The 22,958-nt window shown below is 51.8% G+C and overlaps 2 protein-coding genes across 2 annotated transcripts; one reads left to right on the top strand and one right to left on the bottom strand.

The window, feature by feature from the left end:
* The first annotated feature begins 8,221 nt into the window (after positions 1-8,221).
* On the top strand, positions 8,222-9,193 carry LOC113961431 (olfactory receptor 14A16-like). Its single transcript, XM_027671744.1, has one exon. It carries the CDS (start codon positions 8,222-8,224, stop codon positions 9,191-9,193), a length of 972 nt encoding a protein of 323 aa, XP_027527545.1.
* Positions 9,194-17,046: 7,853 nt separating this feature from the next.
* Positions 17,047-17,849, bottom strand: LOC113961432 (olfactory receptor 14J1-like; the record flags this gene model as incomplete). The annotated part of the gene is given in 2 exon segments (XM_027671745.1): positions 17,047-17,066; positions 17,069-17,849. Coding segments are annotated over 2 exon segments (801 nt in total), but the record flags the coding sequence as incomplete, so codon positions are not given.
* Between the last annotated feature and the right edge of the window lie 5,109 nt (positions 17,850-22,958).

Consider the following 22,958-nt stretch of genomic DNA (forward strand, 5'->3'; position numbering starts at 1 on the left):
ATCAGTGTTTATAGATATATATATGTAGTGTTTAGTTTAGAACAGTTTGGTTGCCATGTAAAGCAGGTTTGGAGCCATTTTGGTTCCTGTCTATAGTGATATGAAAGCATAAAAATAACATTTAAGAAAATGTAGAAGGGAAAAGAAAGAAAATATCAGAGTAGAAAGATGCAGAGCCCCCTCCCCCCCTGAGGATAGTTTATCTATATCCATATATATATATATGGATATGTTAGGTTTAGTCTAGAACAATTTTTTTTCCATGTAAAGTAGGTTTGGGGCAGTTTTGGCTCCTGTCTATAGTGATACAAAACCATAAAAATAACACTTCCTCTCTCTGGCTCCAAGCCCAGCCTGTCCCCTCCAGGGGTGGGTGTTCCCCCCTCTGCCCCAGGCAGTTCTGTTGCCCTTGGGCAGCAAAGCCCCCACTGCTTCTGCAGCTGGAGAGTGTTGGAGCCATGGACCATTAACATTCCAGTCTCTCCCAGCTCTGCATCTGAAAAGTCAAGAGGGATCAATCTGTCACCTCAAAGTGGATCAATCCCATTGAAAATGGCTCGATCCCATTCCAAAACTCCTCTGTTTTTTATTTTCCCTATGTAATTCTGGAGCAGCCAGTGCCACCCCTCAGGTCTCTGCAGGCTGAGGCTTGGCCTTGCACTTTTGCCTTTGGTGGATTTCTTCATCAAATATTTCTCTCTCCCTGAAAAGAAAAATATGGAAGGTTTTTGATAATCTGGACATCTTTAGACCATCTGGACAAATTACAGTTTGCAGTGTTAGAACAGCTCAGCCAGAACATTTTCCATGTTTGATCATTGGTTCCCATCCCTCCCAGGAGGGAGGACACTGAACTCTTCCACAGAAACAGAAAACTAGTTTTCTGCACCAGCCTCTGGGAAAGTTGAATGGTAGAGTGGACTGTTCAAAACCACCTTGAAAGCAATGGGCAGTGGGACCTTTAAACCGTGGGATGTGCATTTAGCAAAAGCCACCTAGTTAGTTAATCCTGTAAGCTCAAGAGAGAAAACTCCAGGCCAATTCAGTGTCTAAGATCAGCTAAAAAGAGCAGGTCCTTTCATCAGGCCCACAGGCCCAGGGGAACACACACGACGCGCCCTCCCAGGCAATGGTTCTACAGTTCTAGAAGATGGTCCGTCCAATGCCAGAACTCTCCACCCCCCGGTTCTGCCCAGTTCTGCCCCCAACACGCCCCTTGGGGAATTGGGTTTGGGGCCTTTGGGACCCCTTCTTCCTCATCTTTATCTTCTTCACAGCACGTACAGTCCTTGGAGGGCCTCCAAAGTTCTGGGCTTGAAGGTTGCTTTGTCTCTTGTGGGATCTTGTTGTCCAGGCCTAGGGTGTGATATTGTTCAATAGAGGTGTTTTTCTACAGTTCTACCTTGAAAAGAAGTCTAAACATGCTAAAGGAATTTAGAAAGTTTGATATCAAATGCGGTCATAGGGTTGGGTCTGTGTAAAGTATTGTGCTAAAGGGTGGCATATAATACAGCTACATTAACATCCACATTTACTACACAACTACTTTTAAAATCTAAAAAAAAAAATAAATTCCAGAAAGCTTTAAGGCATCACACAAACCCTGTTAGTTAACTCTACCAGTTGAACTGGCCCTGCCCCAGAAAAACCTCTATGTTCCATTGAAGGGGATAAAATCCCTGTGGTCCATATGAGGAATATGTTAGGGAGGACAGCTTGGATGAGTCCTGCCTTAAGCAAAGGCAAACCCACCCTTGGGATTGTTTCTGCTCAAGGACTTGGGTGCCCTTGGTGGATGATGCAGAGAGATGGGGAAACACTCTGTGTACCTCGAGGGGATTTGTTTTTTGGGTCAGAACAGTCTGTGGTGTTGAACTGTAGAATATTGTTTGCTGAATGATGCTCCCACTGTGTGCCAGAACTCCCATGAACAATGAGGTCTTTCCTTATGTACAGTTTTTTATTTTCTATGCTTTTGATGTTTTCTTTAAAAAAAAAGTCCTGTTTCCATTCCCTCCTTCTTCAGTAACCCCCATCTTGTGTGTCCCAGAGACTTAGTCTAACTGGGGAGTCTCAGATTGGATTTGAGGGACATAAAGGAACCTGCAAAAACCTTCACATCTGGGTCTTATGGAATCAAAAGAAACCTGGGACACTGGGGAAACTCATGGAACCAGGGTGACCTGGGACACTGTGGAGCCTCACGGAATCAAAGGGCCGTGGGGACACTGCAGGACCTTCTGGGGCCAAAGGAACCCTGGGCTGCTGCAGAACCTCACAGAGGTGGGAAGCTGCTGTGTGGGGGCCTCCAGGACGAGTGGCTGAGGCTGCTGAAGGAGAAGGTGAGTGAAGCCAATTTGCAGAAGTGGAAGCCGTGGGCAACACCACTGAGCCCCCTTGCCATGGTCAGTTACCATGGCAACCATCATACATTCCCATTGTGTGCTGGGTTAAAAGTAAACCGGAGGGAGAAATGAACCCACCCGAGGGGTTACAAGTCAGAATTACAATTTACTAAGAAGATTACAATAAATACAGTGATACAGAGAAAACTGGTTTTAACCCACAAAAATAGCTGTATAATCCAGCACCCTGGGACAAGAACAGAACAGTGCTGAGCACCACGTGGCTCCCCAGGGTGCAAAGTAAAAGGAAAAGAAAACCTGTTGGTGGAGATGATGGTGGCAGTTCTGTTGAGGTAGTGATGGCAGTCCTGTCGAGAGTGACAGTGGCAGTCCTGTTGGAGTTCTGGTCCTCCTCTCGATCCCATGAGTGGTACCAGAAGTCCCCAAACCCCAAAAGTATATGTGCTCAGGTTCAGGTGGGGATGTCCAGCACCTCCCCCAGGGCAGGGAGTTTCCCAATGGGCGATTTAACTCTGTGAGTCACGGGGTATTTTTGGAGTGTTTGATGGTCTGGGTGTTGCAGCCGCCTGTTATGCCAGTCCAAGGTGGCCCATTAGCAGAGATGACCCCTCAGGATGGGTGTGAAGGTGCTAATGCCTCCATGGAGGGAGTTATCGCAGCTGAGTCATGGGTGCGAAGACAAAGGAACAATCCTTGCACAGTTCTTTCACACCCAGCTGGTAGCCTGAGGAGTCAGGTGGGCCCTGGGCAGCTGCTGCAAAGGATCCATTCTTAAGAGTCTATCACAAATGGAATTCAGAAATTCTACAGAGAGGGTGTAGAATACACACTTTTGGTTGCACCCACACAGTGATAAACTGGTCCCAGACTGTGCAACTAAGACAGATTACTAGTGTCGGTTACCATGGCAACCCTCATACATTCCTGTTGCTACAGTAAGTTACCATGGCAACCATCACACATTTCCACTACTACGGTCAGTTACCATGGCAACCATCATACATTCCTGTTGCTACAATCAGTTATGATGGCAACGATCATACTTACCACTGGTACAGTCGGTTACCATGGCAACCATCATACAGTCCCATCACTATGTTGGTTACCATGGCAAACATCACACATTCCCATTGCTACGGTCAGTCACCATGGCAACCATTACACATTTCCATTGCTACGGTCATTTACCATGGCAACCATCATACATTCCCATTTCTACAGTCAGTAGCCATTACAACCATCATACATTCCCGTTGCTACAGTCAGTTACCATGGCAACCATCATACATTCTCATTGCTACGGTTGGTTACCATGGCAACCATCATACATTCTCATTTCTACAGTTGGTTATCGTGGCAACCATCATACCTCCCACTGCTATGGTCAGTTACCATGGCAGCCATCATACATTCCCATTGCTACAGTCAGTTCACATGGCAACCATCATACTTCCCACTGGTACACTTACCATGTCAACCATTATGCATTCCAATTGCTACGGTCGCTTACCGTGGCAACCATCAGACATTCTCATTTCTATGGTCAGTTACCATGGCAACCATCACACATTGTTATTACCATGGTTGGTTACCATGGCAACAAGCATAGAATCTCATTGCTACGTTAGGTTAGCATGGCAAACATCCCACATACCCATTGCTACGCTCGCTTCCCATGGCAACCATCATACCGTCGCGTTTCTACGGTCAGTTACCATGGCAACCAGCATACATTCCTGTTGCTATGTTCCGTTGCCATGGCAACCATGATCGTTACGCTGTTACAGTCACCATGGCAACCATCATACATTCCCGTTTCTATGGTCAGTTACCATGGCAACCATAATACCTCTCACTGGTACAGATGGTTACCATGGCAACCATCATACATTCCCATTGTTATGGTCGGTTACCATGGCAACCATCACACATTCCCTTTGCTATGGTCGGTTAACATGGTAACTATCATACATACCCATTGCTATGGTCAGTTACCATGGCAACCATCATACAGTCCCATTGCTATCGTCAGTTACTATGGCAACCTCTTGGTTCCTCTTGAACAGAAGCAGATGCAGATGAGCCTCCCTGTTGTCCACCAACCTGCCAGCTGTGCTCTAAAGGCCTGTGTCCCAAGGGCTGTCTTTACCAAGACCCTGCACAAACCTCTGGGACTCTTTGCATCCTGTCGTGGTGCCTTTCCAGTGAATTCCAGAGTAATCAAAGCCAACTTGAATGGGTTCTTTGTCTCACTCCACAAGGTCACCCAAACCACTCTCTCCTCTGACCCTCACCCACAAAAGTTCACCCAATTTGTTTATCCCCTAGAGCAGCTGTACACGTCCAAGAAGCTCCTTCCCACTGAGGACACCTCTCTCCTGCTCTTTCTCTCCTGTGTCTCCTTGGCCTTCTCTCCCAACCCATCACAGCCCTGCAACCTGGGAACTGTCTCAGCAGGCCTGGGCTGTTATTGCCTCCAAGTGGAATGAAGAGAGACTTGGGGCTGCAGCTCCTCCTGCCTGTGCCCCACATGCAGGGCATTGGGGCCTGTCTGGCTGCAGCCCCTCAGTGGGGGCACCGGGGGTAAGAACAGACTTGCAGTGGGGAAAGCTGCTCTGAAAGCCCCGAGAGCTGGGGTGTGCAGAGGCTTTGCTGACAATGGCCTTGGGGTGGACGTGCTGAGACTCAGGCCCAGGGGGAAAATCACCGGCCTGATCCCTGAGGAGATCAGCACATGCTGCTGAAATGCTGGGGGAGAGCAGAGCCAGCAGAGGGAGGAAACAAGTGTGGACAGCCTGGGCTGATGTGCTTTGGACTCGTGCCTGGCCCGGCCTTGGCTGGGCAGAGAAGGGACAGCCTTTGTGTCCCTGCAGGGCTGGGATTCACTCCCTGCCCCAAAGGCACCCAATGTGTCTGAGAAGCCCTGGGTGGTGCCTGTCCCACAACTGCTGGGAATGGGGACGGGCTTCTTGCACAGGCCCTGTGCTGTCCATGGCAGCTGCTGCACTTGTGCTGCAGAGCCCTGGCACCTCCCCTGGCACTACAGGCCCCTCTTTGGCTGTTCAATCCAGGCTCTGCTGCCCTGAATTAGGTTCAGCATTGAAGGGATGTCCAGGAGACAACTGCCATTGTACTCTGAGGACATGTAGAAAATACCCAGATAAAGAACAGGAGAGAGACCTCTCTCCCTGTGCCACCTGACTCCATTTGGTCACCTGAGCAACTCTATGGGCTGCCCTGGACAGAAGGAACAGTGACAGGTTCCCCTGTCCTACATGTGGGCACCTTCTGCCACTGAAGTTGGCCAAAGCAATGTCCCAGCAGCCTCCAAGAAGATCCCACAGCTGCTGCCCTGTCCCTAGGAACTGCTCCATTGGAGCCTGCAGTTCCCAGCAGGAATCTCGGTCACCTCTGGCCCCTCAGAAGGAACCAGGGCTTTGTGTCCCAGCAGGTCACTCCTGGCTTTGGTCTTCCTTCATTCCCATGGCAGCTGGGACAAGGAGTCACCTGCAGGGGCCTGTTTTGGGCCCACTGAAGTGGGGCAGGAGGAATCCCAGCCCATGGGGGTTGTGGAGGGAGCTGAGTGTCCTTGTGGCCCCAGCTCTGCAGAGCCACAAGGAGACACCTCTGTTGACTCAGCTGAGTCCCTTCCCTCAGTGCAGGTGAAGGAGATCCCTCCTGGGCACTGTCTGGGTTTCCTGTCTAATGATGGGACATGAAAAGGGGACTCTTGAACTTAACTCTGTGTGTGTTTGGAGAAATGACAGTGCTGAAAGAAGTGTCTGTGCCCAGCTGAGAGGAGGAACATCATGATTTCCTTCAGCTGTGTGCCAGCAGGTTCCCCTGGAGCCCCAGGGACAGCTGGAGGGAGCCCAGAGGGGCAGAGCAAGGGCTGCCTGGGGCTGTTGCTGTGCTGCTGAGCTGGGCCGGCCTCCTGGCACACAGGGAGCTCCTGGCAACCAAGAAGAGCTTCAAAGAGACAGCTCTGCTGGTGAGCAGCTCCTCTGCACAGCCCAGCAGGGCTGAGGTCACTGCCTGCAGCACCCAGGGCACAGGAGAGAAGGCAGAGAGATGAGAGGCAGCCTGGCTTGGGAGGTGACTGAGCTCTTACCACGGGAGAAACCTTCCCAGGATTTGAAGGAAGAATTCTCTGGCTGTAGGAAAGTTCAACTTGCCTTCCTGGAGGGATCTCCTAAAGCTGGTCCATCCCAGAGCTTCTAGGATCTTTCAGCAGGACTCTCCCAGTTGCTGCAGTGCAGAGGAAGTGGCCATATGGCAGAGCAGGGCAGGAGCTGCAGGCAGCAAGGGCAGAGAGGAGAAGGGAGCAGGAGGTTGAAGGGATCCTGGGCTGGGAGGACAGGGCAGAGCTGCTCAGGGCAGGAACCTTGCCAGCCCTTTGCCACGCTCAGGCTCTGGCTGCAGAGCAGTGCAGGGGAGTTCCTGCAAGTGCCTCTCCCAGCTGCCAAATGCCCCCAGTGGCAGGAGCTGTCAGGATGGCTCTGCTGGATTTCCTGGGGTGCAGCAGGAGAAGCTGCTGCAGAGCAGGACTTGCTGCTGCCCCCTCAGAGGCCCAGGGCAAGAAGGTTCCCTGTGCCAGGGCTGGCTGTGGGCTGGGAAGGTGGGGGTGCAGCCAGGGGTGCCCAGGGCTGTGGTGCAGAGCAGGGTCCTGCCCCCAGGGCTCTGTGTGCTGGGGCAGGGACTCTGCTGCCTGCCAGGGGCAGCTCTCAGCCCGGCCAAGGAGCTGCCACGGGGCTGGGGGAGAAGGGCTGTGGGGAAGGAACAACTCTTGGGAGGGCAGAGCAGGGCAGAGTCCTTCTGATCTCCAAAGTGTGTTGCAGGGATGAGGGCTGGTCACAGCTCCAGATCTAAGCAGGAAATTTCCCAGAAGGTATTTGCAAGAGGCAGAGACAGACACGGGGTACCTTAAAGAGAATGAACCAGTTCTTTCAGTGTTATACTCTGGGTTGTCTGGGTGCTGACTGCGATACAGAAATTAATCTCTGAGCACAGGAGGAGACACTGAAACTTGAACTCTGTTAGATTAGAGGGGATTGAACCTGAGAGTATCAGACATCAAAACTGTCTTACAGGCAGCATCAGTGTCACTGTTCCAGCCTCCTCAGGGTTGCTCTGACATTGCCATCAGAGCCTGCCCAGCCAGAGATGCCCCTGGGCAGTGCCCTGTGCTGCTGGGAGGGCTCTGCAGGGCAGAGCTGAGCCCCCAGGGCTGGGATGGGCTCTGGCAGCACTGGCAGGCCCCAGCCCTGGGCCCAGGGAAGCAGCTGCTGGCAGGGACAGCTCCAGGCAGCAGAGCCCTGGGCAGGGAGTGGGGGGCAAATGCCCCCAAGGCCTGGGGAAGGGGGCGTTCAGGCAGTTCTGGGGGCCCTTCCCTGCAGCTCTGCTGGGCACTGTGTGCTGGGCAAGGAGCTGCCTCTGCCTGGAGAACATCTCCCCTGCAGGACCCTGCCCTCTCTGCTGGGCCTGTGCTGCTGGGCTTGGAGCTGCCCCCAGCAAGGCCCAGCTCTGCCTGGGCAGGATCCTGGGCAGTGCTGAGCCTTCCCTTGGGGGTGGGCATTCTCCTGTCCCAGCCCTTGGCTTCTCTGCAGGAGGGCTCCTGTCCTGCTCTGTCCAGCACAACTACAGTGCTGGCCTGGAAACACGTTGAACTCCATCGCAGCACATGGCAAGAGCTCCTGCCACACACAACCCTCTGCCAGCACATATTAGGAAGAAAAATTTGATTTAATCTTGAAATGAATTGTATTGAAATCTGGAGAGATATTCTCAGAGGCATCTGTCTTAACTCTACCCTATGGCTTCCTTTTCTGAGCAGACCCTGTGCTGGGAAGCAGCAAATGCCCAACAGCAGCTCCCTCACCCAGTTCCTCCTCCTGGCAGTCGCAGACAGGCGGGAGCTGCAGCTCCTGCATTTCTGGCTCTTCCTGGGCATCTCTCTGGTTGCCCTCCTGGCCAACGGCCTCATCCTCAGCGCCGTAGCCTGCGACCACCACCTGCACACCCCCATGGGCTTCTTCCTGCTCAACCTCTGCCTCACAGACCTGGGCTCCATCTGCACCACTGTCCCCAAAGCCATGCACAATTCCCTCTGGGACACCACAACCATCTCCTACACAGGATGTGCTGCACAGGTTTTTCTACTCATATTCTTTCTTAGAGCAGAGTTTTATCTCCTCACCATCATGTGCTACGACCGCTACGTTGCCATCTGCAAACCCCTGCACTACGGGACCCTCCTGGGCAGCAGAGCTTGTGCCCACATGGCAGCAGCTGCCTGGGCCACTGGCTTTCTCAATGCTCTGCTGAACACAGCCAATACATTTTCCCTGCCCCTGTGCCAGGGCAATGCCCTGGGCCAGTTCTTCTGTGAACTCCCACACATCCTCAAGCTCTCCTGCTCACACTCAGGCTACCTCAGGGAAATTGGACTTATTGGGGTTAATGCGAGTTTAATATTTGGTTGTTTTGTTTTCATTGTTTTCTCCTATGTGCAGATCTTCAGGGCTGTGCTGAGGATCCCCTCTCAGCAGGGACGGCACAAAGCCTTTTCCACCTGCCTCCCTCACCTGGCTGTCGTCTCCCTGTTCCTCAGCACTGGCTTGTTTACTTACTTGAAGCCCCCTTCCATCTCCTCCCCATCCCTCGATCTGGTGGTGTCAGTTCTCTACTCAGTGGTTCCTCCAGCACTGAACCCCCTCATCTACAGCCTCAGGAACCAGGAGCTCAAAGATGCCCTGAGGAAACTCGTAATTGCATGGTTTTCAGAAGCAATAAACCCTCCTTCTTCTGCATGGTATGTACGTCAGTAAAGACCAGTCCTTTTATATACTTTCTTAAAGGCCCACCAAACCTTCTTTTATTTTTTCGTCCTGGGAGGGGTGTTATTTTTGTGACAATTTGCTCACACTGAAAAATCTTCATATATAAATATATATATATAAGATATATATATAGATATACAAATTTGTATGTATATAAACACCATTTTCAATTCAGTGTTTGCCTTTCTAGCCTGGCCCACAGGCTGTGCAAATTGGAAATTGTACTCACTGTCTGCTTCAACCAAATAAAGAACTCTGCATTGGCTTGTTTGCCTGACATCTTTCCTCTCTGACTTCTCTGCAGCTGCAGGGTCGGGGCCTCTGTGCAGAGCTGGGCCAGAAAAGAGTCCCAGCAGAGCAGCACTGCCAGGGAGCAGCAGCCCTTCTCCTGCGGGGCCTCCTCTCCCTTCCCTTCCACACTGTCCTGCAGAGCCCTGTGTTGTTGGAGGCCTCAGTGCTCTGGCAGTCGGTCCCAGTCCTGCTGCAGGACTGTCCAGGGACTGCAGGTAGGGACAGCCACGGGCACTGCTGGCACAGAGCTGACCTCTGCAGCAGCACTGCCATCCTGCAGGGCCATCTCCCCAGGGCAGGGCCTGAAAGCTTCCATCTGCTTTCCACTTTGCTCTCCAGGATGTGCCCAACACAACGCCCTGCAGAGGAAAACAGCAGTGACCAGCACAAGGGTGGGAGTGCTCAGGGTGGGGGCACCCAGCAGTGCCCTGGCACAGCCAGCGCCGCTCCCAGCACTGGCCTCTCACCCCAGGCCATTGGGCTTGTTCTTCCCTCCAAGGAGGGACAGCAAATGACCAGCTCAGGAGTCCATGTTTGCACTGCATGGACAAGACATGCCCATGTGTCACGGCTTGGGGCTGGGGGGGTGGAAGGCTTAGACAAAGTTGATGGCAGAAGCCGTCTTGTTGAGCTACGAGGGGCAGAAAGGACCCCCTTGCTTTCCAAATTCCTTCTCAGAGAGGAGCCTGGGGGTGGCTGAATCCTATCTCAGGCTCAGATTTTGGTTTAGATTGAAGGAATTATAGAGGTGTGATTCAATCACTTTGTCCTGCAGGTTTTAGTGATGGCAAATTATAAATATTTCTATAAAATGAATTATTTATTATGACAAATGAACAGAAAATTGATCAGACAAGTGAACAGATGAAAGACCTTAAACAGAATTATTTCCTGCACAGTATAAAAACCAAAACCTCCTAGTAGTATAGTGTAAGATAGGACAGTGCAGTCTATCAAAGTCATTCTATTAAAGCAATTGCATCAAAGCCAGCAAAAAGAAACAATCCTGAAGCACAGATTGAGGTAACTCACCCCACAATGACAGGAGGTAGTTCTCTCTCTTTCGCTTAACCCCTGAGGAATGACCACGAAGAGCTGTCCCTGCTTCTTTGGAGAAGCTCCACACACTTCAAGGAAGTCTGTGGAAGAATCTGCCACATCAAAGTTGCATGGGGCTTTTATAGTTATTAAGGGTGACATATTTGCAGGCCAGGGAGCATCTTATCTATCAAATCCTGCTTCAAAAAGCAGGATGTGTGTTTGAAGTTTCAGGAACCGTTTTGGGTTTAGCATAATTCAACATTAAAAACAGCACCTTGACACCAGCAGTAACTCACCACAGAGAGCTTGTATTGTTTGCATTCTCTGACCATTTTTAAGGTATTGTCAGAGCAGAGCATCCTGCCAGAAATGGCCCCTTGATTCCATGAGGTTGCAAAAGCTCTCAGGGTTCCTTTGGTTCCAGGAGGCCCTGCAGTGTCACAATGGCCACTCGGTTCCATGAGCTCCTGTTGTGGTTTAGCTCAATTTCCCCATCCCATCCTGTGCTCAGATGCCGGGAGAACTGCAGAGAACCAAGCTGACAACACGCCGGGCCCTGGTCCTCTTTGGTGCCCGGGGCTGCCCCGAGAGGGAGACCCTGGCCGCTGCCCCCGGAGCCGCCGCGCCGTCCCCTGAGCGCCGCTGAGGCGGCAGCGCTGGAGCGGGGCCGTGTCTGCCCGGAGCCGCCGCTGCCACGAGGCTGCCGCCGCTGCCGCTTTTGGCCTGCGCTGCCCCGCAGCCGCCCGGCACCGGCTTCCCGACACTGCCGGCGCCTGGAAGCGGAGCCAGCGCTCCTGCAGCGCCTCGGAGTCGCTGCTCCGCCGCCACAGCGGCTGCCGCCGGCGTCTGTGCCCGGAGCCGCCGCTGCCACGGGGCTGCCGCACTCACCGCCGGGGTTGCCGCTCGCGCAGCCGCCGCTCTGCCCCGGCTGCACCGGGACCCGGCACCGCCTCGGGCCTGCGCTGCCGCCTCAGCGGCCACAGGGGACACAGGGATGGGGGGACCTTTGCTCTGCACCTGCTGGGGCCTTGCTTTGTTCTGCTTGCTTCTGTGCTTTAGGAAAATTGCTGTTCATTTTCATGCTCCACTGGAACATCTCATGAATTCCAAATGTTTCCTAATCCAGGGGGAAGGGTTTCTATGGCATCGGAGGTCCCGCCCCTTGGGACACATTGTCAATAAACCATCCAGCTGACTTGGATGGGTTGGCTTGTGATCAGTCAGTGCTTTTGAATGCTCTCTTCTCCTTGAATGTTGCCTTATAACTTTCTGCCAGGCTCCCTTATTTTCTAAAGTTTGCCATTAAAAGTGTGGGTTTTTACCACCTGAGAAAACGTGTGCAGTGCCTTCTCCCTTGTGGTCTCTCTCAAGGTATTAAAAGAACTGAAGGCCCTTCTCAAATATCTGGAGGGCAGAAATTTTTGGTGCCTTTTCTATTTTTAAAAGTAAAACCCCTTTGCTGAGCTCGTAGCGCAAACCTGGGGTCTTACAGTCACCATCCCTGGAAGTGTTCAAAAACATTGAGCTGTGGCACTTGGGGACAGGGTTCAGTGGTGAACATGCCAGTGTTGGGTTAATGGTTGCACTCCATGATCTCAGAGGTCTTTTCCAACCATAACAATTCTGTGATTCTGTGGTGACTCGACCACTTCCCTGGACATTCTGTTCCAATGCTTGATAAACCTTAGCCATCCCTTTGATGCTGCAGCCAAGGAACAGACCGGTGACCTTCACAGTGCTCCTGGATCACAGGATGTCGAAAGCCAAGGACATTTCCATCAGCACCTTGTCCTTCCTGCAGATCAGAGTCACCCAAAACCTCCAGGCCCTCCACGGTGGCAGAGACCCCCCAGGCAGCAAAGCCCTATAGCTCTTTCGGTCTGGAGGTTCTTTGCAGCAGCTTTGTAGCAGAGCTGCCAGATGGGCCATCAAAGGGGATGCTCAGCTGGGTCTGAAACCTGGGTGATCCTTGTCTGCCTTGGCTCCAGTAGAATGATGGAAGAGTTTTGGTAGGAAGGGACCTTTGAAGTTCTTCAATTCCAAATCCTCTGTAATGAGCAAGGCCATGTTCATTTACATCAGGTTGCTCAGAGCTCTGTCCAACCTGACCTGAAATGTTTCCAGGGATAAGGCATCACCTCTCTTGGCATCTGTACCAGTGTTTCACCACTCTCAGTGTAAAAAATTCTTGGTTATATCTACTTCAAATCTGCCTTTTTTTAGTTTAAAACCATTTGTCCTATCACACCATATCTAGGCCCTACAAAATGTTTTTCCTCATTTTTCTTAGAAGCCTCTGTGGTGGTGCATCCTCTCCCCATTGTCCTCAGGCCTGGTCGATGATCTCAGGAGCTCCTGACAAGCCTTGACCAAACCAGCAAAGCAATGAAGAGCCCCTGGACTGGACCAGGGGTGTGGGGAAGTGTCCCTGGACTGGACCAGGTGCTCCTGGATGATAAAGGTGGGAACAATCTGCGGTGGAATACGTGGAGATTACAGGATAATCAGTCATCCAATGAAAGCCTTGGAACATTCCCTGCCTGAATCATGGCCAAAATGGAACAGTTTGGTCACAATTCTCAAATATTTTGGAAACTCCAGTCATTCCTGACACGAGGATGGAAATTCAGCAGATAACTCAAGCCAGTCACCTTGGGAGCCCACAACCAGCGGGGCTGAGGGAGGCCCTGGCAGCTCCCCAGCACCTCCCTCTCAGTGGGACACCTCTGGCAGCCTCTCCCAGCTCAGGAACCCTCCAGTTTGCAACACTCCAAAGACCCTCGCTGATGCCCAGGACAATTCTGATGCCCCTCAACAAACACTCCTCCAGCTGTGGGATTTGTGGGACTGTTTCCCTGACAACAAGGAGAATTTGGGAGAGGGACCTTTCCACACCCAGCTATTGATGTGTCCACACATCTCTGCCTGGGTGTGGGTGTGAATTGACTGTGGTGGGAATGTTGTTATTGTTGTGAATCTATAATTCAGCCACTGTTAAAATTGTAGCAAATGCTATTGAATCACTTGATAACTGTTCAACTGGTCAATTATTAAGTTCTACTAACGTCTTTTGCCCCTTTGTCTTCGGATCCAAATCCTTTGCACCCTGACCCTCTTGTATCCCAAGGCTCTGTGTAAATAATTCTCTTTCATCAAAAAAAATATATTTTTCATGACTTGCACTTCAAAATCCTCCTCCTTAGCTAAACTACAAAACAACTCCAATTAGCTGTAGGAGTCTTGAAGACTTGAAGACAATTAAAGGAAGGGAAATAATTTGTTTTTCAGTGTTTTAATGGATCCCACAGTTGCATGGATGATGCAACTGATGGAGTTGCATCAGCTGTCAATCCAAGATTGGCCATGTCAAAACTGGTGAGGTTGGGGGGTGAGGAGCAAGGTTGATCATCCAGGGTCAGTGTGGATCTCCTGAGGAGACACTCAGCATCAAGATCACTTGGAGAACACCTCTATCACCTCTTCTCTGAACTAAAAAATAGCCATCATTGAATTAAAACAAAAAAAAGTACAAACTTTGAAGACTTGTTTTGAAATTGCCTTGAAGACAATTAAAGGAAGACAAAGAGATCCTGAGGGATTTCTGCATTTTAATGAGCCCCACGGTGTGTTTGCAGCCCAGCCCATGATGCTGAGGTACTGAGAGAAGATTGAAGCAGCTGCTAAAGAAGTCAGAAGCCCAACTCCAAGTGCCTTGAAGCATTGCTGGGCCCCACTGAGGGCAGGCACTGACAAAGCCTCCCCAGGGACTCCTTGGAGCAGCTCCTTGGAGGCCAGGAGTGCAGGCAGACAAAGGCTCTGGGCAGGCCCCTGCAATGCTGAGCAAAGCCTGCCTTGGTTTTGTGGAGCACAAAGGCCAAGGCCTGAGCCCCAGGCCCTGGCCCAGCAGATCCTGTCCCTCCCGGCTGGCTCAGGGCTGTTTGGGGGGCAGTGGGATGGGAGGGGGAGGAACAACCAAGGCCCAAAACTGGGCAACCCCTGCCAGGCTGCTGAGGGAGGGCCGAGGCAGAAACCAAGTGCAGAACCTGCAAGGCAAGTGTCTTGTGGTGGCCTGAGTGGCAGAGGCAGCTGCCAGAGCCAAGGGGACAAAGGCCTGGGTGCCTTTGGGCCTTGCAGCCCTGCCAGAGCCCTTGGCCATCTCTCCTGCAGGCTGTCCTGCCCTGGCCCTGCTGCTGCTCTGGCCTTGCAGGCTGCACACACCCCTCCTGCTTTCCCACCCCCCTCCCAGCAGCATTTCCAGACCCTCCCTGATGTCTCTGCACCAGCTCTGGCTGTTGCCATGGGCACTTGGCCTTATTACCTTGGATCCTGAGCCCCTGTGCCACAGGACATCCCTCCCAGAGCCCAGGTTCTTCTCCTGGGGGTCACTGCAGAGCTGAGCAGATCCAGGTCACCTCCCATTCCTCTGCCAACCCCCTGGGCCTGCTCTGGGCCCTGCAGGGCCTTGCCCTGCTCCCAAGGACTGTGGGGGTGGTTCATGGTCAGGGTTTGGGGTTTAGAGCTCAGGGTGGGGATTAGGCAGAAGTTTGGAAGGTTTGTTGTTCTGCTGGCAGTGTCTGGTTCATGATTAGGGGAAGAGGGTTTTGGGCTGGGTTAGGATTAAAATTTGGCTTTTCATACTGGTAATACAGGTTTGGGATTGGGGTGGGCACTGGAGGACAAATAAGAGTCTGGAGTTCTGGGTTTGGGCTTTTTCTGGCTTGGAATTAGAGCAGTGGATTCCTTTCCATGGGAGGGGCACCACTTTTGGGTACTGTTGGGGCTTGAGGTTACAAAGTGCATAAAGGTCCATCAGGAATGTTTGCACAGTCAGTGTTTCAGCACCCTCAGCATTCCCTGAACCTGGTTTTACCTCATTAAAATCTTTCCTCTCTGTTGGTCAAGTCCCTCTTTCCTTCCCCATATATCCAATCCTTTTTGTCCCAGTTCCTCCTAATCTCCCCCAAACTTTCATCTGGTTGGGCTCAGCTCTGTGATGACACTGTGCAACACCATGGAATCAAGGGGCCATTGTGGCACTGCAGGGCCTCATGGAAAGAAAAGAACACAGGGACACTGTGAAATCTTGTAGAACCAGGGGACCATTTAATATTTGCAGTCTCATGGAACAAAAGGAACCCTGAAACATTTTGGAACCTCATGGAACCAGGGAGCCATTGTGTCACATTGGTGCCTCATGGAGACAAGGAAACCCTGGAACACAGTGGAACCTCATAAAATCAGGGGGCCACTGCGACACTATAGGGCCTTTTTGGAGCCAAATGGACCTTGGGACACTGGGGAACCCTACAAAACCAAGGGGCCATTGTGACACTGGGGAAACTCATGGAAAATGGAACCTATGGACACTGTGCAGCCCCATGGAATCAAGGGGTCATTTTGACACTGCAGGGCCTCATGGAAACAAAACAAAATCCAGGCTTGTCCAGGTCCTGAGGGTGATTTAGAAGGGAGGCAGCAGTGATTTCTCCCTACAGACACACCACTCCAGTGGTCTCTCCCTGCAGTTCATGGGTGTCCTGAGCATTTTCCCTGGTGCCTCCCTGCCCTGAAGTTTTCTGACCATCAGGTTGGAGCTGAGGGGGTTGGGCAGGTGCCTGAGGAGGGTGTAGAACAAGGGCTGTGTCCAACTCTGCCAGGAGGGCTGTGCTGGGCAAGGATGAGGAGGCTGCAGAAAACAGTGGCCCTGGGGAGGTGAGAGGAGCAGGTGGAGAGACCTTGTGCCTGCCCATGCTGGGCAGGAGCTGCCCCAGGATGGCAGCTCTGAAGCACTCACAGGATGTCCCTGTGAACAGGAGAGGAAGACTGGATCTGAAAATGAAACCTGGAAAGCAGAGAGCAGGAGTGTCATGGTGTCACTGCAGGAGAGTTCCAGCCCTGGAGCAAGGTCACAGAAGAAGTGACCCAGTCCATGCCCTGGCCTCAGAAGATCCCACAGCATCCTGGAGATGCTGCGAGGGAGCCCAGCTCTGCTTCACAAGTTCCCAGGGCCTGTCCCTGCCTGTGCTCCAAGGGCTTCCAGCCCACAGGACTGTGCTCAGAGAGCACTCAGGCCTTACAGCGAGAAAGGGGCTCAGGAGGACAGTGTGGAAGTGGCAAGAGAGCAGCTCTGCAAAGACCAAGCCCTGCTGCTCCCTGGCAGTGCTGCTGTGTTGGGATTATTGTCCCCTCCCCATTTGCAAATCCACCCTGTCCTGTAGTGTGCTGTCCTTTAGGAACATCTGAGAAGAAGGATCTTGGACGAAGAAGGCACTGCAGGGTCCTTTATTTTGTTTAAATAGTCAGCGAGCACAGTTCATCATTTATACATCTCTGGGTCAAATTCAATGTGTAGACACTAAATTAGAAGTCAGATATATAATAATATTTCATTGCACAGAAAATTATTGCAAGAACAACCTAATGACCTCCACAAAAAACCTGAGCAGGAAGGCTGGGCCATGAAGGAGTTCCATTCTGAATGCTACACACCAGAACACAGGCACTTTATTGCTCCTGAAAAGCATCCAGTCATCATTTTTCTCAGGGCATCCTTGAGCTCCTGGTTCCTCAGACTGTAGATGAAGGGGTTCAGTGCTGGAGACAGCACTGAGTACAGAACTGACACCAACAGATCAAAGGATGGGGAGGAGATCGATGGGGGCTTCATGTAGGAAAATGTTGCAGTGCTGATTACAATAGAGACCATGGCCAGGTGACGGAGGCACGTGGAAAAGGCTTTGTGCCGTCCCTGTTCAGAGGGGATCCTCAGCACAGCCCTGAAGATCTGCACATAGGAGAAAACTATGAAAATGAAACAACAGAACACTAAACAGGCAGTAACCCCAATGAGCCCAAGTTCCCTGAGGTAGCCTGAGTGTGAGCAGGAGAGCTTGAGGATGTGTGGGATTTCACAGAAGAACTGGCCCAGGGCATTGCCCTGGCACAGGGGCAGGGAAAATGTATTGGCTGTGTGCAGCAGAGAATAGAGAAATCCAGTGGCCCAGGCAGCTGGTGCCGTGTGGGCACAAGCTCTGCTGCCCAGGAGGGTCCCGTAGTGCAGGGGTTTGCAGATGGCAACGTAGCGGTCGTAGCACATGATGGTGAGGAGGAAATACTCTGCTGACATGAAGAAGAAAAAGAAAAAGATCTGTGCAGCACATCCTGCATAAGAGATGGTCCTTGTGCTCCAGAGGGAATTGTGCACGGTTTTGGGGACAGTGGTGCAGATGCAGCCCAGGTCTGTGAGGGAGAGGTTGAGCAGGAAGAAGCCCATGGGGCTGTGCAGGTGGTGGTCGCAGGCTATGGCGCTGAGGATGAGGCCGTTGGCCAGGAGGGCAGCCAGAGAGATGCCCAGGAAGAGCCAGAAGTGCAGGAGCTGCAGCTCCCACCTGTCTGCCAATGCCAGGAGGAGGAACTGGGACATGGAGTTGCTGCTGTTGGGCATTTGCTGCTTCCCAGCACAGGGACACTGTTGAGAAACATGAAAAGACAGGGAGAAGTTAAGACAGACTCCTCTAAGCAAAGACACTTTATTTCTCATAGAAATCCCCTGAACTGAAACGCTTTTCCTTTCCCTTGTTTGTGGTGGCTGAGGGTGCTGTGAGGAACAGAAGCTCTGCCCATGTGCTGCCAAGGGCTCAGTTTTCCCCTGCTCCAGTGGGGACATGGAGCTGGTCTGTGACAGCATCAAACACTCCCAAGGGATGTCAGGCATCATCCAACTTGAATGGAAAAGTTCAGTCTCCACTCTCAAGACGTGGAAAGGCTTAGCATGTCCTTAAAATAATGCTGTCTGTGTTTATTATTGCCTATGGTTGCATCTGGTACCTGTTCTTGTTAGGAGTACAAATCCTCATTTTTTTGATGCAAAATGTAACGAGACTTTAAACAAGAGAGGTCAAACAGCTCAGCTCTCTGTAGCTTAGTGCAGAGCCAGGAGAGCTGCAGTGTCCCTCCCTCTGTTCCCATCTGCCCTGTGCTTTCCCTCGTGCTGCCTGAACATAACTTCATGTGCAAATTAATTTTTAATAAACCCAAATACCTACAGCCTGATGAGTGCAGGGCAGCACTGTTTAAAAGGGCAGCTTTGTTAAATCTTCTCTGTTCCAGCCCAGCAATGTAGCATTGCCCAGGGGAATCTCTGGCTGTGCAGGCTCTGATGGCAACTTCAGAGCAAACCCTGAGGAGGCTGGAAAAGGAACCCAGAGTTACATGTAAGGCACAGGTGTGGTGGTTTCTGATACTGCCTGGTCTCTTCTCCTCTAGAAGGAATAGATTTGGAGTTTCAGTGCCTCCTCCTGAACTGTGAGATTAATTTTTAGGACCAATTTCTCACTCAGAAAACACATATTTGAAGATGGAAATAACAGGATCCTACATTGTCAGGTATCCCATGACTTGCTGTGCTTCCTTAAAACTCCTTTGAGAAATGTTCTGTAATGACCTGGAGTTATGAGCAGACATCAACCTGCAACCTACTCTAAACAGGTGAAGAGCCCTTCCCTGCCCTCATAGGGGTTGCTCCTTGCCCACAGCCCTTGTGCCCCAGCCCTGGGAGCAGCTCCCCGGGCCGGCTGAGAGCTGCCCCTGGCAGGCAGCAGAGTCCCTGCCCAGCACAGCGCCCTGGGCTGCAGGACCCTGCTCTGCCCCACAGCCCTGGGCACCCCTGGATGCACCCCCAGCCTCACAGGTCTTCCAAAGGGCCCCAAAACAGCCCCTGCTCACCCATCCCATCAGCTGGGGCTGGGCCAGCTTTAGGAGATGCCTCCAGGAGCTACCCCTGCACTGCCCTGCAGCCACAGACTCACCATGTGCAGCCCTGCCAAGATTCCTCCTGCAGGGAGCTCTCAGCCCTCCTGCCAGTGCTGAGCCCCTGGAAGCTCTGTGTGTGCCCTGCTGGTGTCCCTGAGCTGCCCTGGCAGTGCCCTCAGCCCTGCTGGGCTGTGCAGAGGAGCTGCTCCCAGGCAGAGTTGTCTCTTTGAAGCTCTTCTTGGTAGCCAGGAGCTCCCTGTGTGCCAAGAGCCCGGCCCAGGTCAGCAGCACAGCAACAGCCCCAGGCATTTCATGACCCTCGGGGGGTTTTACGTTGTTTACATGAGACTCAGTCCCTCAGAGTATGTTCAAACAACTTTTCAAGAAGTCAAAGTGAGATTGAAACACTAAAGTTTCTTGTAGTGCTAATGAGTCTCACTGAGGGACACAACTGAGAACGTGTCCTCAGGTTCCAGTTAGAGCAGAAAACTGCAGACAGTGATGACAAGGATGGACAAGCAAGGGAAAGGTGGCTCATGCTGAGGAAAACTGAACTTGTTTCCTTAATCCAAAGGGCCAAGGCCTCCCCAGTCCCTGGGAAGGCAGATCCTGTCCCTACCTCATTCCTCAGGGCTCTTCCTGGGGCACTGGGATGTGGGATGTGCAATGCCAAGGGCAGGACCATGGGGTGGCACCTGCCAGGCTGCTGAGCAGGGACAAGGAGGCCATGAGGCCCCAGGGCTGCAAGGGCCACTTGTCTCCTCCTGGCATCAGGGGCACAGACAGCAGCCATGGCCAAAGGCCTGCAGAAGGTGGCTCTGTCAGGGCCTTTCAGCTTCTCCCCCTCCCTCTCTCCTCTCCAGCCCAGGCTGTCCTACGGTGTCCATGCCCTGCCCCTTTCCCTGCAGGCTGTCGTCATCCCCCCGGCTGCCCCACCTGGCTGGTACCTTCTTGCACTGACATCTCTGCATCCTCCCTGGCTCTTCCTGCACACACAAAGCCTTGGGCTCATCCAGACTCCTCCTGGGTGATGTGTTGCAGCACAGCACTGCCCTTGGAGTGAAATTCTTTTCTCCTCATGTCAGCCTGGACCTCCCCAGCTGCACTTGGCATTAATTCTTTCTTTCCCGTGCTGTTTTTCTGCTACAACAAAAGCATCCACCCTCTCTGAAGCAACTCTTCAAGCACTCCCAGGGTTCTTCTGTGCTGTCCTCTGTCTGCACACCACTGAACCCACGACTCCTTTGCCCCTCTAGAGTGGTCATGTGTCTGAGACCTCCAAAGCCCTTCCTGGGACATCTCTGAGCACTCTCCAAGGTGTCTGCCAATGAAAACATGGTCTAAGATAGTCACAGGGATACATTTTGCCAAGGCCTGTAGTGGCACAACACAGCAAAATGACTTTGAACGGAAATAGGGGAGCTTTATATTGGATAAAATGAAGAAATACCAATGGGGCTGGCAAGAACTGCAAGAGAAGAGGATGTCCCCTCCCTGGATTTGTCCAAGGTCAGGAACTTGGAGCAGCCTGAATTAGTGAAGACGTCACTCTCCGTGTCCAGGGACTTGGACCACATGAGCTTTTATGTCCCTTCCAGCCAAACCATTCTGTGATTCTTTGAGTCCCAAACTCCTTCTCCAAAGAATTTCTGTTGCTAGGACATGAATTACCACGTTTTTGGAGAAGCCATTGTAAACCCAAAAGATAAAAAATCAATTCAAATAAGGTTCCGACATCTCTGTGTGAAAGTTTCATCAAATGGGTCAATGGCAGAGCCTCCCAGGATGACCTTGCCAGTTGAAGATGGGGGATTCTGTTTGGGGTCTGATACTTATGAAGGGCACCGAGAAAGCACATTTGGGGACTGGGCAAGACTTGTCATGGGATCTCTAGGAATGAACCAAAGGAAGGGGAATGGTGGGATCACGGTGGTTTGTGAAGGAACAAGTGTGAGAAAACAGAGAGAAAAGGGATGAAAAGGCTGGTCATGGTAAACAGGAGGATGCTCAAGACGCTTCCCAGGCCATGCCCTGACACTGATCCCCACAGCCTGTCCCATTTTCTTAAGAACTCCATTGCCAAGAAGTTTCTGTGGGGAGGGACCTCTCTGCTCCTGGCACAGATTGTGGCCCAAGTTGCAGCCACTGCAGCGGGAGACACAACTAGTCAGGTCTTGTGTTCTTTGGGGGGCCAGACTCTGCCCAGACTGGGGTGTGTGTGTGTGTTGGAAGCCCAAAAGAGTGAAGCAAATGCAAAGCTAAAGACACAATGTAGCCTGACTTTGTCCCTAAGTGGGGGATGAGAATTGGACACAACATGTGCAGGGACAGAGGGAGGGGTTTGTCCCCCTGGCCCTGCCCAGAAGGGACACCTTTCAGGAAGGGTTGTGGCCTTGGCTGTGCTGAGTGTTGACCCGGGCAATGCAGCTTGGGATTGCAGTGGCACTGTCAGGGCTCTGCAGAGCTCCTGGGAGTTCATGCATTTGTCCCCAGCAATGCCAGAGAACTGCAGGGGTTGCAGTCAATCACTTGTGCTCTTTGTGACCCCGACTGGCTCTCCTGAATGGGAGCAGGCCTGTAGTTCCCAGACTGTTCCTGCATCCAGTGTCGGGCCTGCAGTGACGTTTCTGCAGCATTCAATTGGTGCAGTGGCAGGATGGCCATGGATCCATTCCTGCAGAAACACAATGGTGCTCCATCCCAGGCAGGGATAGAATGGGCCCACAAATGTTGGAAGGATAAGAAGCAGGGAGTTTTGGCCCTGTGGAATCCCATGGGACCAAAGGAACCCTGGGACATGGTGGAACCTCATGGAATCAAGGGGACATTGTGACCCTCCAGCACCTCATGGAACCAAAGGGAGTCTGGGATGTGGCAGGGCCTGATGGAAACAAAAGAACCTCCTGGGAACAAAGGGACCCTTGGACACTGCCAAAACTCAGGGAGACAAGGGAACCCCAGGACACTGTGGAATCTCCTGGAATCCAGGGGCCATTGGAATACACTGGGGCCTCCTGGAACCAAAGGGAACATGGGACACTGTGGAACCTCATGGAATCAAAAGGACCCCGGGACTTTGTGGGATGTCAGGAATCAAGGGGCCAGTGTGACATCACAGAACCTTTTGGAACCAAAGGGAACCAACGGGACATTGTGGAATCTCATGGAATCAAGGGTCCATTGTGACACTGTGGAATCGCATGGAATCAAGGGTCCATTGTGACATTGGGGAAAATGATGGAATCAGTGGGCCATTGTCACACTGCAGGGCCTTCTGGAGCCCAAGAATGCTGGGAAACAGTGCAACCTCATGGAATCAAGGAGCCATTGTCCCACTGTGGAGCCTCAAGGAATAAGGGATCCAATCTTTGCCTCAGATTTTGTCAACAAATTAAATTTAAGGAGTTACAGAAGTGGGATTGAACCACTTTTGTCCCACAGGTTTTAATGATTGGCCAAATGGCAGTATTTATATAAAATTAATCATTTATTCTTACAAATGATCAGACAAAAGATCTTAATCAGAATTACTTACTACACAGTATAAAGGCTAAAACTGCTAGTAGTACAGTACAAGATAGGATAGTGCAGTATATTGAAGCAAATATTGAAACAATTCTATTAAAGCTGGCCAAAAGAAATAATTATTACGTAGAGATGTGATGTAACT

This window comes from Neopelma chrysocephalum, unplaced genomic scaffold (genome assembly GCF_003984885.1).
Source record: "Neopelma chrysocephalum unplaced genomic scaffold, ASM398488v2 Primary Assembly neopelma1_97185, whole genome shotgun sequence".
Taxonomy (NCBI): Eukaryota; Metazoa; Chordata; class Aves; order Passeriformes; family Pipridae; genus Neopelma; species Neopelma chrysocephalum.

Bases quoted from the DNA above. Each gene is read 5' to 3' on its own strand.
- LOC113961431 (XM_027671744.1), top strand. From the start codon at position 8,222: ATGCCCAACAGCAGCTCCCTCACCCAGTTCCTCCTCCTGGCAGTCGCA.